Below are 16,375 nucleotides of genomic sequence, written 5' to 3' on the forward strand. Positions count from 1 at the left end.
CTCTTGTTTTGTGATGTCTCCTCTTAAGTGTGTGCTGGGGAACTGGGTAAGATTTAGCTGGAACTAGGCTAACATTCTCTGACTTGAAACTGGAAAAACCTGGAACTGAAAGCAACAGAGGAAACTGTCGTCCCAGAGATAAGATAAATATTCAAAGCTCTCTCTGTCATTGAGTGACCTGTCACTACAGTGGAGTATGAAGGAACAAAATGTCTTACTTATCAGGCAGATGAAGGAACTGCCTTATTTGTCACATACTGCTGCAGAGGAGCAGTCTGACCAGACACAGATACAAGCAATCAAGAAAAAAGGAAGTTTTTACAGTAACACTGTACAGTCAAAAAAACCCCAGGCAAACCCTAAGGGCACTCATTAGACAAAAATACACCTCCCCTGGGAAGCTGAAGGTGATCCCCTAAGGGAAACCTTTCTACAACATGATGGAAAGGTTGAGTGATAGGAAGAGATCTCCTGTTCTTCAGCAGAGATGGAACAACACTTTGGGGCAATAAGAACACAGGCAGAGCATCCTCCAGCACTGGTCTGTGCCAGGCTTGACTGGGAGCAGTTACACAGCTGGAAAGAGTAGCATTGATAGCATTAGGCTCTAGGTCCAGTAGCAAGAATTAACATAATAATTTCCAACTTTCCAGCTCAAATCCTGCCCCAGTGTGATCTCCACCAGTACAGGCTTTGCATCCCTGAGAAATGATCTCAGCTGCAATTGAGAAGACCCAGCCTGCAAACAGCCCTCTCAGGGAAGGTTCTCTGCATGGAATCGGGCAAAGGATTTGTTTGCAGTGGAGGCCCAGGTCGTTTGAACTCTTCTCTCCTAGGACAGGAGTTTCCCTTGCAGTGCCAGAGGCACATCCCTGGGAAGACTTCCAGGAGAGCAGAGCACCTTGCAGAGCTCAGACACTTACATTTTCCCCAGGATAGGTGTTTGTACACCCAGAGTATGAATGTGCAGGTGAACAAGCACTCAGACAAGGAGTGTATTCCTTTCAAGAAAGGGCTGGTTTTCAAACAGCCATGTTCTCCTTGGGCAGGGCAAGCCCCCAGTGCTGACCAACCAATGCAAACCCGAAGTGCCAGTTCGAAGTGACAATAAGCAGGCAATGAAGCCTGCAAGGAGATATCCATCTTACCTAATTCATGCCTGACCCACAACACACAGACAGGAGATACAAAACGGATCGGAGTCTTCCTTTTGAAATCCACTCATTTTACAGCACTCCATGAATTCAGCAGGGAGAAGACTGAACAACCCCTACACTCTTTAGTAGAGCTGCAGCCATGCATCCAAGTGCAGCTCTCTTTACTAGAGCTGCATCCTGTGACAGTAGTTGAATTAGAGAAGATGGACTGTGGATGGGTGACAGGTCAGGATCCACACACAGACCCCCAGCATCACCCGTGTTCATTTTCTGCTCCCCTTAATTGCCTTGGTGCGTAATGACCTTGCTGGCTGACAAACCTGGGTGAGGCTCTGCAGCTCACTCACTTTGCAGTGAAATGAAGGCAAATTATTTGTTCAGAGAGAAAATCCTTGGCAATCCTCTCAAAACGGGAAGCAGTTGAATTATGGTGAGAAAAACCATTTACCACACAGTGTTACAGCTCAAGAGAATACTGAAAGCTGGCACTGCAGGGAGAGGAAGAAGCCTCCTTCCAACACACTGGAACAGCATGGAGGGGGGACTGTGTGATGCACCAGGTCAGGAGCAAACACTGCTAAAAAATAAAGATTGTTTCACCTAAATCAGTTCCTTGATCCAGCTCACTGCACAAGGATGTTTGCTGGCACCAGGAAAGGGCAGCCTGGAGGTGATAATGTGTCCTCTGACAAGTGCCAGTTTAAAGAGGTGGCTGAGCTGGCTGCAGTTAATCAATTCCAGCAGGCAGAGCCCAGTTCAAGAGCCAGCCCCAAGGTCTGTTGTGCATCCTGCTCACCCCCGCTTCCTGAACTGTTTCAGGTCAGCACTTTCATTGATTTGCTGGCCTTCAACAGGCAGGACTAGAAATAAAGAGCCATTAATCAACTATTTAAGTACCCTTTTTACTGAAATAAAGAAAACACAACGAAATGACATCAAGAAAAATCCAAACAAACAAATTAGTGAATACGAAGATGATCCAAGAGAGCGCTCCCAGGAACACACTTGAGGCTGAAGTGGCTCAGGGAACAGCCGTGCTGGGTGTTGAGTCAGACTCTCCAGTGCTCCTGCACTGACTCACTCCCCTCCCAGCTGCCAGCACACGCTGCGCAGTCCAAACTGTACCAACTGCTTAGAGTTCAAGTGCACCTGATTCACCGTGAGCCATCAAGCTCCTGCAGTCCACTGCCATTCCCTGCTCCCCCTTCCCTACTCAAGTCCTTCTGGGTTTTCCCTTCTTCCCTCTACTCCCAGCTCTGGGACAGGAACATAACTTACCAATTAGGATCAGAGAAATGTGCAGGTTCCTTGCAAAGCTCACAAGGTCCTACAGGCTACTGCAGCGCAGAGAAAGCTACAAAGGCATCCCCATCTTCCCCTGCTGCTGCCTAGGGAGAAAGTTAGTGCTTTTCCCTTCTCCAGACCCACACTGGGAATGAGCTGTGTAGCCTGGCTCTTGCTAACAGTGCTTTTCCAGAGGATGATGCTAGGCTCTCCCAAGACTTAGAAAAGGAAAAACAAGCAGTTTGCTCAACACCCTCCAAAAACACAACACTGAGTATCTCTTTCTTGGGCACTTGCTCTTCACAGAGCTTTAGACAGAAGGATCCCACACCTTGCACCTCTGTAAGCCCTAAGAACCTTGCTCTTCCAGTTGTCCCTCCCACACTGGCACCTGTGGCACAGCATTGCTTCATCTCCACCAGCTCTCAGAACCCACCAGCAAGAGCTGGCAGATGTGGGATCTAGTGAACAGCTGCATTAGGCTGTTCACTGCCTAATGCACTGCCTAAGCAGACCTGCTCCATGACCAAAGGCAACTGGAGCACCTGGGACAGTCAGCACAAAGCCTTAACCAGCAGCTGCCCCAACACATGGCCTCACATCCCAGTCCCACATGCCAGGAGTCATAAGACACACCAAACTGATGCTCAGGTAACCCTTCTCTATTCTCCTGCTCCCACAAATTTCCTGTGTGACCTTGAAGTGCACAGCTGTGTCTGCACAGCCTTAGGGTGTTGGTTCACCCCCCATCTCTGGTTTGGGCAGTAAAATTGGCTTAAGCTCCTTCCTTCCTCCCACTGCCACAGCAGTTAAGTTGAGAAATGAGCAAACACTGGCACAGGGCAAGAACAAAGAAATACTTTGAAAGCTGTTACATTGCCACAGGGTCAGGAAGTTACACCCTCATTTTCTTCAGCTGTGAAAGGGGGATATTGCCATCTCCCCATGTTAAGAGACATAAGATACAAAGGATGAGGACAAACATGAAAGATTATGAGATGCTTTTAAAATAGTCTTGCCACCTCTTAGATTGTTAAGGATAAACTCCATAGCTCTCCTGTTTTACTTGGTGTCATTGCTCAAAGTTAAAAAAATATTTTTTAAAAAAGCCTATGAAATCTGTTTGCAGCTTGACTTTGCACTTAGAAGTGTTTAGAAGTGTGCCACTGAACAACTACAGCCAAGGGGAGGAACTCCATTATTGTCCAAGGACAGCTGAAAGATGAACTGAAATGCTGGTATTCCAGAACAGGTTCCCAGCAAGGGCAGCAAATAACAGCAGATGATCATACAAAAGGCAGAGGTACCAAGTGGCCATAATCAAAGAACAGCTTTTATTGGCCAAAATAACCAAGAAACCATGTTCTTCCAATAAACAAAACAACCCCGTAACTCAGTGGTAAATCTTCTCTAAGAAACCGAAATGCTAACAAACCCCGCAGAAACTTGACCATTCCCATTCATCCTCTGAAGTATTCCTCCTCCTCCTAAGTTAGCTGTTCTCCTTAACCCTCCTGCACCACCAGGAGTAGGAGAATGGCAAAACTCAAAGTCATTTAGGAGAAGAGAATGAACACATGGGGAGGTATGACTCTGTCCACTTCCACACGTCAAAGAGGCTGTTGGTGTTTGCAAACATGTTACATACTTACCTGAAAGCAGCAACTTCCCTGTTTCTGGATATACAAACATTTTACTACACCAACTATAGTTTCGTGGTGTTTTTTTGTTTTTAATCCCATGATACAGGTACAGCTGTGGCCTGTACAGGTTATTACAACTCAGACACCACCTGCAGTTTGTCAGTTTACACTTCTCTATTCAGAAAACTTGGAAGTTAAAAAAACATAAAAATTGGTTACACTGAGTTCTCAAGGCAAATCATCATTTAAAACACTGCATTTACTCATGCCAGTAAAACAAATACCAGACAGAGAAAGTGGGTGCCTAAGAAAACCTTGCTCTCCCCAGTAACTGAAATATTGGTGGAAAGAAAAAAAAATATGAGAGAGAGAGAGGAGAAAAGAGATATGCTGGGGTGCAAGACACCAGTTCCAATAGGAATTCTCAGAAGTATTTTCACCAATTTCTCAATTACAGGGGGTACGTTAACAGAAACTATTAAAAAAGAGATCTGGTTCATAAACAGTTATGCAAATGTGTTCAACTTACATAGATGAAAATTTAAGAAACAAAAAGGAAAAAAAATGTATCTTAAAAAAAGGCCAGTATTTATACACTGTGTTTCTTAGAAGATCTCATATGTCAGTACTGAGCTGTGTGCTGTGCACACACCTCTGAGGGTACGTGAGCAGAGACAGCCACAGCACTTCCCTGACAGCAGGGAAGCAACACTTACAGAACTAATGGGAATCTCAGCTCATGGGAGTTCCTGACTTCTATTGCTGCTGTGCAGAGAATGGCACCGTGTGTTTGACAGAGGAATTCCACTGGAAACAGTCTCCTGTCCTAATCTAGACATGATTTTACAAAACATCTAACATCTGTACTACACCTTTTATAAGAAAATAGAGAGCAGCGTTGAGCTGCAGTTCTTCTAAACTACTGTAGGAAGGCTTCTCTAGGTACTTCCTAAATTGGCAACCATCTGAGGTAATCGATGATGCTGTTCCAAGGAGCATCCTTCCCTTCACTTCTCCCCGCCTGTACCAACTGTTGCCTCCTTACTGAGTCCTCTGATCGACAGGTCGTAAACCACTTCCTCAATTTTCTTGACGTCGTATTTCAGGCCATCGTAGCGTTTCCTCAGGGAGTCGTTCTTCAGGTTGAGGAGGCGGAAGCCAGAATCCAGCTCGTTGATAAAGGTTGAGATGCGGAGAGGGCGAGAATAGTCCCCAGCTGTGACACTGTTCACTGCCAGCCTGGCCTGCGAGAGGAGACACCAAGAGCACAGCACCCACATCACATCACAGTCCCCATCAGCTACTGTACCAAATGAAGCACTTGTGTTCCTGGCAGATTATCTGTACATAGATATACCTTTCTGTTGAGCATACTTCTGGATTTTCAATCAAATTACTAGTTTAAATCTTAAAAAGTATCACTGAAGAACATGCAGAGAAGCATCTTGCTACAAGTTCAGATCAAGGTGTTGTGTATCATAACCATCAGGAACAACTCGGGAAAGCTAAAAAACACATTACTTCAATTTTCAAGGTCAGTTTCAAACCAAAAATACATGCATACATATCCTGCTTACCAGCTCACTGGCCAGAGTTAATACACCAGAAAGATAATCTTCAATGTCCAGGTGAAAGCCCCGTTCTCGATCAGCTTCAACTGAGAAAAAAACAGAGCAGTGGCGAGATGGTGCTGAGCATGAGCAAACCCAGCCACCTTAAATTGCATTTTGAAATATCAAATTTATGAAATACTATTACAAAATAAAAGTCAGCCTTTTCCTGTATGTGATGTAATTACAGCCTCTCTGTTCTTGATTCAGCATCTTGTGCATCCTCAACTGCACATCCAACAGATTAACTAGATTTACATCTATATACAGAATGTATTTTCCTTGCTTTTTCCAAATATTTTGCTCTGTGAAGATACAATTTTTTCATGGCAAGAATTCAATCTGTTTTACACACTTTTCAGATACCAAAAGCAAGAAGTTAGAGAAACAAGCTCTCATCTTTGTGTCATACTTTTGGTGCTTTTACACACTTTGAATGAATGACCTTCATTGATGAAGAACTTATTAATGAATAAATACTTTTGTTAACATTAGGTTTTCCAATTTCCATCTTCTGAGAAGCTATTGTTTATATAATGAAATCAAATACCAGATAAACTCTGGAACTGATTTCTGAGGAAGAAATTAAGTTCTGCCGTTTCCCTGCACCTCTGAAAGCTACAATGTCTAAGGTCACAAGCTATTTCTCTTTGGTTACAACATTAACTTACTCCCAAGTATTTCTGCAACAGCTTCTCGGGTCACTAATGTTTCTGACTCCAAGTAGACTACGAATGCTGCCAGGAACACCAGCCGCTGCAGCACAAACCTCCAGTGCTCATGAAACCTGCAGAAAAAAGACCAGGTCAAGGTATAAGTAATTAATGTTTATTACTGGAGCGTTAGGCAACAAGCACACATTATGTGTGTGTTGTGTTTTCTGCCTTAACACATGCATTTTACAGTATTTTTGGTTTATCAAAATGACAGCAGCTAAAAGACATCTCCTTGGTACTCCAGAACTCCACACCCAGGTTACCACACCAGACACTGACATTTGTTCACCCCTCTCACACACCTCCTCAGCTCCCACACTTTTCCAGGCTGTGTTGCCCACAGACAGCCAGAGCTTTCCCTCAGCAGATCTGAGCTGACAAGATTCTTCTTCTTTGAACTGTTCTTGCCAGGCACTGTCCCCTTCTGGCAGCAACAGAACACAAAGGTGACAACTTAATTTAGTGTCTGCAGAACTAAACAGCCATTTCATGACAGATCTAGAGCTCTGCTTCCAGGAACACCCCAAACCGAACAACTTAACTGAAATTAATGGAGCAGCAAATGCCCTGCTTCCAGATACAAGGGCAGCTCCAGCAGAAGACCAACTTGTTAAGCTTCCCTTTTTCTGTTGTAAGAAAATTTCCAGAAAAATAATTCAATACTGACTATTTTTGGTGAAAAGTTACAGTGTTTGAGCAAAAGCGTTTTTTATCTATGCTGACAAAAACCTCACTTGTCTACCAGGATTTACTTTCCAAAGAGAAAGAAGCATTCAACCCATCAACCTTTACATCATTATTCCAAAGCAATGATGCCCAAGCAATTCCCATATTGTGTGTCTGGCTGTGTGACTCTGCACACCTGTAATACTGATCAGCAGGAAACTTGGTCTTCAGAGACTCCATCTGTGTCCTCACTGTACCAAAGTGCTCACGAGCCTTCTGACACTTCTTTGGAACTGAAAAAGAAACAGCACAGCATTCAGGGAACGAAATACACTCAGGAAATGTATATTTGACAAGCAGCAGGGTTTTGTAAACAAACCCAGTTTATTGTTCCCCAGTGTAGATAGCACTATTTACACTTCTTTCTTGTTCAAGAAAGGCTGCTGACACTTGGAATCAATCTGAGAAATATTCCTGGTGACACCATGAGCCATAGAGGTAAAGCAGAAAGACTCTGGAATTCGAGGTTGTCTGATCTGCTCTGGGCCTTTGTTTTGAACTTGAGCCAAGATATTCCAGCAACAGCCAGATCCCGAGCAATGGAACAGCACTGCACACAGCAGCTGGCCCCAAAGGAAGCACACACCAGGCACTGCTGCCAGACAACTCTCACAGTCAAAGGAAAAGCAACTTTTCTTTCTCTATATTAAAAAATTATCCTATTTTTTTTTTCTAATCCATCAGAATTCGGTTACATGAGGTGCAGTATCCCTTCAGAAAACTGCATTTCCTGCTTTTCCCGATGTATTTCCAGAGCCTGTGTTGCAGCCTGCCCAGTGTGTTACACACTGCAGAGAAGTGATCGCTGGTTCCTGCAGCAGCCACTGCCACCTCCCGTTCGGCGGCAGAGCTACAGCCCGCCGGCACTGCCGGCCAAGGGCTCAAGCCACAGCTTCCCCGCAGCCTCGCACAGCTGTGACAGCCTGGGCACAGCACAAGGAAGGGTAAAGATCGACCTGACAGGCCCTCCTGCATCTGCATGTACAGAAGCCAGCCTTATTCACAGAAGCTAAGTCGGAAAGCTTGATGGTTTTTACCAAACAACACCTACTAAAAGTCACTCAAGTGTGATTATAAGACTTCTGTCAATAACACATAATTTCTGGTTAAAAAAAGAGAGGGAGAATGACATGGAAAAAATGAAAGCTTCAGGAAGCAGAATGTGAGAGTGCTCCATGTGGCAGCCAGGATGGAAGAGCTGTGTGAAGCTACAGGTTGCCTCAATCATGTGAGCATCACGTGTCTGGGGAACAGAGGAAGGAACACATTCACGTTTGGGTTCTGCCAGAGGCACCTGTGTATAAAAGAAACAATCCTTACTGTAAAGGGCATTGTTTAATGCCCAGTGACACACACACACAACTCCCAAATTCAAACTGCCCTTGCACAACCAGAAGAGTCTCCTCAGGTGCCACCTCTGATGTTCTGCAGTCACAAGAGCAAAGACCAAGCTGGCTCTCAGGCCCTGCCTGTCACCCTGACTGCTCTCAGGCAACGCTGCCCTGCCCGGCTTTCTCTGCAGCCCTGCAGCTCCATTTGGGACAAGCAGCCAGGGCAGCCTCTGCCAGATGACACTTTAAAAGCCACTGGTGGTATGTAAAGCTGCCCTCCATCAAACTCCCAACTATCCCATGGTTTTACTAACAGAGCTGAAATTGATGACAAATCCACAGGTCTGCTATCACAAGTTAACTCTTGACCTATTAAGCATTAACTCATTATTTTTGCAAGAATTATGAGGCTCTGGGGTTTTTGTCTGATTGGTTTTTCTTTATTTATTTGTGGTTTTTTTGTTTGATTTTTTTTGTTTATTTTGCATTTTCTTAGTTGGTTTTGTTCTTTTTGGTTTTTTTTTGGTTTTTTTCCTTTAACTATTCCAAATCTCTTCTCAGACTCCTCAAGTTCCAGGACCAGCTCTCTCCAGGAATTAGAAATCAAGTGAAAATACACTGAGTTGAACATGGGCTTCTACAACTACATGCTTGAAAACGACTCTGAAGTTGTTACCCACACTGTGACCATGGATTTTGCCAGGTTAGAGAATTGAGCTTGTGCAGATCACTCAGCAGCTCTGACTTCCAGCCCTGCTGGGTTTCCCAGCAGATGGAAGTTGCCCTTGCCTGCACAGCTCAAACCTCAGGTGCTGCTCACTGCTGAACACAGACTTTCTCTGAGGCCAGAGGAACCCCAGGCCTCCAGCTCCAGCCCCAGTGTGCTGGGGAGCCTCATCAGGCTGCAAACAACCAGTCAGCCCTGCAATGGAGTAAAACAGCACCTGGGGACGGTGGTCTGCAGAAATTCCTCTCAAGAGTTTCCAGCAAAGTCAGAATGTTTGCTGCTTCTCACAAGATATTAATTGACTAGAAAAAGCTGCAAAATGAGGGGGCAGAAAGAGCAGATCTGACACCTGGGCCTGCAGAGCTGCTCTTGTGGCCTGGAGGAAATGGGCTGGCCCAGAAACATTCTGTCCAACACCTGAGAAGCCTGGAACCAGGCTCATGACAACCCAAACCTCCAAAGCTGCAGAACGATTCCTGCTGTCACTCAAGCAAACATCAAGAGCAGGTCCTGCTGTTTCAGCCCATGCAAATTCTTTCTATATTTTGCAGCATTAAGCAGATTTCATACACACAGAGACAATCTGTTTTGTACAAACCAGACTGAAGTGTGTTCCCCCCATCCCAGTCCATCCCGAATACCCCTGAGCACTCAGGACCACAGCTTTTTTGGAGTGTGGGGTGAAGAGATGAGATGGGGACATTGATCAAAGGCCCAACAAGTGATGATAACACAACCTATGTGCAAGTCACTTACAGGGAAACCTAAGAGCCAGCTCAGCATCCCAGGACGTGAACACCTGGAAAAGAACACGCTGCTCTGCACCGAGACAGAAAAGCACCACGCTAGGGAGGGGAGAAAGTGACAGAACGATGTCCATAATGCTGAACGGAAGCTTTACTACTTGTCTGGCTTGAAACCTCCCACTGCCCTCTCCTCAGCAGCTTCGGGAAACCCAGGCTGAAGGCCCCGGGAGAGGCTGGAACCTGGAAAAGGGGCCCCGGGGCAGGGCACCTGCGTGCTCCGAGGGCGCTCCCGCCCTGCGGCCGTTCTCCGCTGCCCGGGCGGGGCGCGGCGGCGCGGAACTCACTGTGCTGGAAGCCGGGCCCCTGGTGCACACCCTGCAGCAGCGTCAGCATCTCCCGCGCCGTCTGCTCCAGCGCCTGCACCACCTTCCGGATCTCCTGCGGGCACAGCGCGCCGTCAGCCCAGGCACCGCACCGCACCGCCCCGCCCCGCACACCGCACAGCCCAGCCCAGCCCAGCCCAGCCCCGCACCGCCCCGCACAGCCCCGCACCTCTCGGATGTCCTGGTCCTGGCCGAGCGCTGCCTGCAGCGCCGCGAACATCTCGCTCACCGACATGGCGCCGCCGCTTCCCGCCCCCCGGGCCTTCCGCGCCTGCCGCGCCGCGCCGGGCTGCCCCGCCACCGCCTGAGCGGCCGGAGCAGCCAGCAGCGGGCGGAGAGGCGGCTGGAGGGTGCCCAGAGAGCGCTGATCGCCCCGCGGGCGCGGCTGGTCGCTCGCAGGGCGGGATTCTCTCCCCGGCCGTGCCCGTGTCCGTGTCCGCGCCTCCGGCCGCGCTCCCGGCGCTCCGCCGGGCCCGTTGCTGGGAGACGGCGTCCGGGCGCGCGGCGCGGCGCGCGGGAGTGACGCACTTCCGGCGGCGGGAGGCAGCATGGCGGCGGGCGAGGCCATGGCGGCGGAGCTGCCCGCGCCTGCCGCGGCTGTGAGGACGGCGCCGCTCCTGGCGCTGGAGCCGCGGCTGCAGCGCCAGTTCCAGCAGAAGGTGCAGCGGGCCCGCACCAAGCGGACGGCCAAGGTGAGCGGGGCGGGCCGGCGGGGCGGGGGCGGCCCGGCGAGTCCCGGCCCGGGCTGACGCGGTGTCCGTACCCGCAGGAGGAGCTGACGCCGGGCGTGGTGTTCGTGGGGCATCTCCCGCGGGGCCTGTGCGAGCCGCAGCTCCGAGAGTACTTCGGGCAGTTCGGGACGGTGACGCGGCTGCGGCTCTCCAGGAGTAAGAAGGTGAGGAGAGGCCCGGGCCGTGCCGCGGTGCGGCGGAGCGCTCGCAGCGCTGCCCGAGGCCGGGCCGGGCAGCCCCGTGATCTCCGGGGCTCTCCCCGTGCCCAGCGAGGGACACGGAACGCGCAGAGGCCGTAGCGCCCCGAGGCCCTCGGGAGCCCCGCGTGGGAGCGGCTGGGCCGGGGCTCCTGCGGTCCTTTTCCCGTGAGTAAATTCACTGCACCGGGATGTGCCGGAGCGCACCAGTTCAAGGTACAACCGGAGTGCCACGATTCTGTTTTAACTTACTTGTTGTGTTCGATAAATCTAATTTCTTCTGGGTTTGCTGTCAGCATGGAATAGTGGAACAGCAGCAATGCAGAGCAGCTTTGGGTTTTTTTTTTAGCAAGTAGATAACTGTGACTAGTTTGTTTTGTGTACAAATATGTATTTTACAAATAATGTCATACCAATTTAGTACTAAATCTAGTGCTTTTCACAATTTCAGTCACCTTTGTGAAATTACTTGTGGTTATCTGAGAATAGCCTATGACTTTGGAAGAATAAAATAATTTTAATAGAGGCCTTCAGGTAGCAAAGCATTGTTTGATGTTTATTACTTGTCACTCACAGACTGGAGCCAGCAAAGGTTATGCATTTTTGGAGTTTGAGTCTGATGATGTGGCCAAGATTGTTGCAGACACAATGAATAACTACCTGTTTTCTGAGAGACTGCTGAAGTGTAAGTATAAGCTCCACTGTAAGTCCTCTAGCATGCAAAGCAAAATAACTTGTAGTTATTTCAGTTACATTTTTTTGACTGAGCATAGAATCTTAGGGTTTTTTTAAAGAAGTTTTGTCCCAGAAGTATTTTCTGTGGGGCTGAGCTTTTCATCATGTGTAAAGAACATGCTCAGCAGGCTTTTGGTCACTGGTGCTGGTTTTTTCTCTGGGCTGACGTTGCTCTTAGTGACTGTGTAACATGAAATCTCAGGAAAAAGTTGGGTTTGCTGTAGAGATAGTTCCTTTCACAGGGAAACTCCTTGGCATTTGTAACTGCTGCAGGTGTTGTCTGTAAGGTTTGACAGAAGGAGGTTTTGAGTAAAAGATTGTTGAAATCACCGAGTTTCTCAGTCATGGTAACAACAGAGCTTTCTTTGTAAAGGATTATGAGCTGACGTGTTGTTGTAAAGCAGTTTTGTCTGATCTTTCTGGGTGAAACTGTTAAACTGTTTTATCCATCCATCCATCCATCCATCCATCCATCCATCCATCCATCCATCCATCCATCCATCCATCCATCCATTTCTGTTACTGGCTGAGGATGCAGTGACCTTTCCTGTGCTCCTGACTCGCTGCACCAGCACGGTGTTGCAGCCATGGGCTGTGTTGCGTGAGTGCCCTTGGCAGGAAGGGGAGCTCTGCTGTAGCCCCATGTCCTGTGTGTGGTGCAGGTCAGTTCGTGCCTCCTGAGAAGGTCCATGAAAACCTCTTCAAAGGCTGTGACAAGATCTTCCGGAAGCCCTCCCAGCCGGCTGTGCGGCGCTACAACAGGATCCGCTCCCTGCAGGAGAAGGCCAGGATGACCAAGCGCCTGCTGCGGAAGGAGAGGCTGCTGCGGAAGAAGCTGGCTGAAAAGGGGCTCGAGTATCACTTCCCAGGATTTGTAAGTTTGGCATCGTTTCAGTGAGTGTGTTAAGCAAGATGTGTTTGTAGAGTTGTACTGCATACATGGAAATCATGTGTTTTGTGTGGAACTGGCAAAAGAGCTGGAGCCCCAGGGAGGCCACTTGTGTTAGGAAGTGTATAGAAGCTCCAGGGATTCAGTGTGGTGCTGTCGCTGTGCTGCACTCCGTGTGCCTTTGTGTTTACTTGTAGAGAAATAATGGGTAGCAGCAAAGGGCAGATGTTTTCTTCTGTTGGCACAAGCAGTTGGATATTCTGTGGTTTAATACCGGAGTGCAGATCACCAAAGAGCAGAGGGGCTTTGCCTGAGCCCTGTGGGAGGCTTTGGCAGAGTTGGGGTTTGAAGGCAGGTCCCAAGACCAGAACTTCCATTCACAGCCCTTGCATGTTCCTCCTCTGCAGAGTGCTCGGGTCAAGTACTTGAGTTGTGAGCAGGTAATGCTGTTTTAGCATGGAATGTTTTGAAAATGCAGAGTAGCACATTTTCTTGTGTTGCTTTCAGTTTTTTTTGTTCAAATCCGATCACCTCTGTGTCAGTCAGTTTATTACTTTAAACCTATTTGCCATAGCAAAGACTTTGTATTTATGAAACAAATCTGTGAACTGTTTAGTAACTGCATCTTCTCACAAGTGTGTAATGATCCAGCTGATCTGTCTTGCTTCTTAGGCTGCACAGGCGCTTTCCAAAAAGAGAAAAAAAGTTAAAACATCCAGGAAATCAAAACTGAACGTTTCTTTGAGCAGCCAGGTAAGATGGACCAGTCCTGGTGGTGCCCAGTACCATCACACCAGTCTTCAGCTGGCACCTTAATGCTGATTTCAACACACAAAAACCTTAACATTGTTTGCTTGAGAGATGTTTGTGCCAGAAGTAGCTCCTTTGAGATGTATTTACGCTCTTGAATGGGGGAGGGTGATAGAATCCCATGGTTCCTTCTCCTGTGGGAGTATTCAGCAGCAAAGGCTTCTGATCAGCACGCTGTAACCAGCAGTGCCTGCCCCTCGGTGTGTCTGCTGTCAGCCTCTGCTGTTCACACTCCCTTGAGGATGCATTAGTGCAGGGTGCTGGGGCCAGGCACCCGTACACCCCCTGCACCTGTGCCTTACCCTGGGATAACATCATCTCCTTGATGGAGTCCTTCTGTTGGACCATGTTTCAATGCCAGCCTCTTTTGATAAAAAGGGAGTTGAATTGTTAATACACTCTAGTGCTGTCTGTCCCCATTTCTGGACTGTATTGTCCCTCCTACCCCATGCTCTCCAGGCACAGTATTTGGTGTTTTGGAAACAAATGCCAGGTAAATGTAGCAGTAGGGAACTTCAGGTCATCAGGACTGAGATTTGGGATCTTGGCAGTCTAAAAAGTCTGTAAGGCATTAACATTTCTGTTCTGTTTCATCATTGTTGTGAGTTGGGGGGGGCTGAGTGTTTGTTTGGGGATTTTTATTATTACTGGGTTTACTTTTTATTAACTGGGGCATGGCTGGTTGTGAGGAAGATAGGATAGCTAATACATTTTGTCAGCTGAGTTCTGAAGGCTTACTGATGTAATGAAGGTGGGATGTTTCAGCTCTGTTGTAAAATTGAATGTGGTATTTCTGTATGCCAGTCTCAAATGTACTCCCTCACCCACCGCCCTGTTGCCCCGATTATATTCCACCTGACTTTTGTGATGCTTTGAGTTAGGAAATACAAAGTTTAGAAAGCAAATGTGTGTAACAACCCGTGAAAAAATGTGAATTAATTTCCATTTGCCTTTCACATACACTTCTTTGAAGGTGATGCTTCTGTCCAAAGCAATAATGTCTACAAAAGTAGCTAGTTAAAAAATGTAAACAATTGTCTGAAGGAGAGCTGGGCTGAGGTGTCTTGTGGTACCACAGGGGCAGTGACAGCTTTTTCTGACAGATGGCTTTGCAGTGAATCCTGTTTTTCTGATCTCTTCAGGATCCTACTCCAGTCTGTACTCCAGCAGTGCTTGAGCGCCGGAAAGCTGCTCAGATGGATGGTGACACAGAGGATGATGAAATCACTCTCAAACTTCCTTCTGCCAGTGTTAAGAACGCTGTGCAGAGACCAAAGAAGCAGCCAAGGCAAAGGCCAAGCTTGAAGAAACAGAAACAGACTTAAAATTTTGTGGCTGTAGCTGTATTTTTCTCAACTTAAAAACTGTTGAGCTTCTGCTGGGTTTGCTGCCCTGGCTTGGTTCGTCCTGCCTAGAGTGTTCCAGGTTTTCTTAGGCAAGGACTCTGTTCACAAATCTTGTCCCTCTGGTTTACCCGTCAAGGGACGTATGAAGATATTCTTGACTTTGTGCTCACAAGTGCCTGTGATGTGACACAGCTACAATAGTCCAGAATCTTTGGTTAATTTTGTAACTTGTGTCTAGTGCTCCCTGTCTGGAAAGAAAGTGTGAGGCTGTCTATTCAGAATTTGCTAATGTAAGCAACTGTATCTTAAATTTATAATTAATGACAGGTTATTAAAAAAATTACCATTTTTCAACTTTCTTTGCTCTTGGTAATGGTTCCTCTGTTTAACTGAATGTCTGTCTGTGTTTTGTGAAAGTTCTCATATATTTGCACCAATTGAGGCTCTTGAGAAGATGAACCAATACTCAGAGCAGTCTGAGTTCTACTGGCAGTTCTGTTGTCCTTTGTCGCTGCATTTTAGTTTCACTGCTTGCATGAAACCAAGGGTATCTTCTGCTCCAGGGGGTGATAAGCACATTGAAATATTTTAATAACCAGGAGTGCAAAGGCAGGTTTTTGTCAGCAGTAGTATGAGTTCAGAGAATTGAGTGCAGCTTTTTGTAATGCATTAAAATTCATTCTTGTTCCAACTATCTTGTCATTGCAGATGGCAGGTATTGCCAGATGGCAGTCCTGCTTGAACAGGCAATTTGTGCACTTAGAATTTGAATTTTAATGCAAGTCTGAGATCTGTAGAAATCCCAGACTGGGTTCTGTGCACATACCTAGCCTTCATCTTTTGTTATCTTAAACACTTAGTGCTGTTGGCTGCTAGTCAGGCTTGGCAGAAGATTTTAGAGGAAAACCCAGATGATAATAACCACCTAGGTAGGTGGCTGGCACTAATTCCTCGGCTATTTTAGTTGAAGTCCTGGCAGAGAAGAATTTATCTAAACCATTGGCCTTGATGATTCTGGTCTATCTGGCCTGATCACTGGAATAATCATAATGACAAGTCATTATGGGATCATAATGGCATTGTCTAGGTGACTCAGATCATTCTCCTTTGTTGAGGAAGCCACTTGGACAAGTGCATCTTCATATCAAATGCTTGTCACCTTGGGCAGCCCAGGGGAATCTCTTCAGCAACCCAGTGGTCACAGGCAGTCCTTGCCTTTTAATGGAAGTGTTGCTGTGTACATCTGCAGGCTTTTTTCCCTTGTTTGATGAGGAATAGGCAGTGCTTGCACCCCAAACCTGTGGGAAATACAGGCCCAGTTGAGGCTTGAGATATATGACCACC

The 16,375-nt window shown here is 47.2% G+C and overlaps 2 protein-coding genes across 3 annotated transcripts; one reads left to right on the forward strand and one right to left on the reverse strand.

Annotated features, from left to right (window-relative positions):
* Positions 1 to 3,756: 3,756 nt before the first annotated feature.
* Positions 3,757 to 10,891, reverse strand: TSN (translin). Its single transcript, XM_002189918.7, has 6 exons — positions 10,493 to 10,891; positions 10,285 to 10,378; positions 7,273 to 7,369; positions 6,366 to 6,481; positions 5,662 to 5,741; positions 3,757 to 5,328 (listed from the first exon to the last, which is right to left on the reverse strand). Exons 1-6 carry the CDS (start codon positions 10,889 to 10,891, stop codon positions 5,092 to 5,094), a joined length of 1,023 nt encoding a protein of 340 aa, XP_002189954.4. The 3' UTR covers positions 3,757 to 5,091.
* On the forward strand, positions 10,872 to 15,390 carry NIFK (nucleolar protein interacting with the FHA domain of MKI67). 2 transcript variants are annotated; one of them, XM_030277175.4, is made up of 6 exons: positions 10,872 to 11,015; positions 11,093 to 11,218; positions 11,828 to 11,936; positions 12,649 to 12,860; positions 13,548 to 13,628; positions 14,828 to 15,390. In XM_030277175.4, the coding sequence occupies exons 1-6, from the start codon at positions 10,872 to 10,874 to the stop codon at positions 15,008 to 15,010; spliced, it is 855 nt and encodes a 284-aa protein (XP_030133035.4). In that variant the 3' UTR covers positions 15,011 to 15,390. The 2 variants fall into 2 exon arrangements, with proteins under 2 accessions (XP_030133035.4, XP_072788116.1); XM_072932015.1 differs by lacking the exon at positions 13,548 to 13,628.
* Positions 15,391 to 16,375: the final 985 nt, after the last annotated feature.

This window comes from Taeniopygia guttata, chromosome 7 (genome assembly GCF_048771995.1).
Source record: "Taeniopygia guttata chromosome 7, bTaeGut7.mat, whole genome shotgun sequence".
NCBI classification, from domain to species: domain Eukaryota; kingdom Metazoa; phylum Chordata; class Aves; order Passeriformes; family Estrildidae; genus Taeniopygia; species Taeniopygia guttata.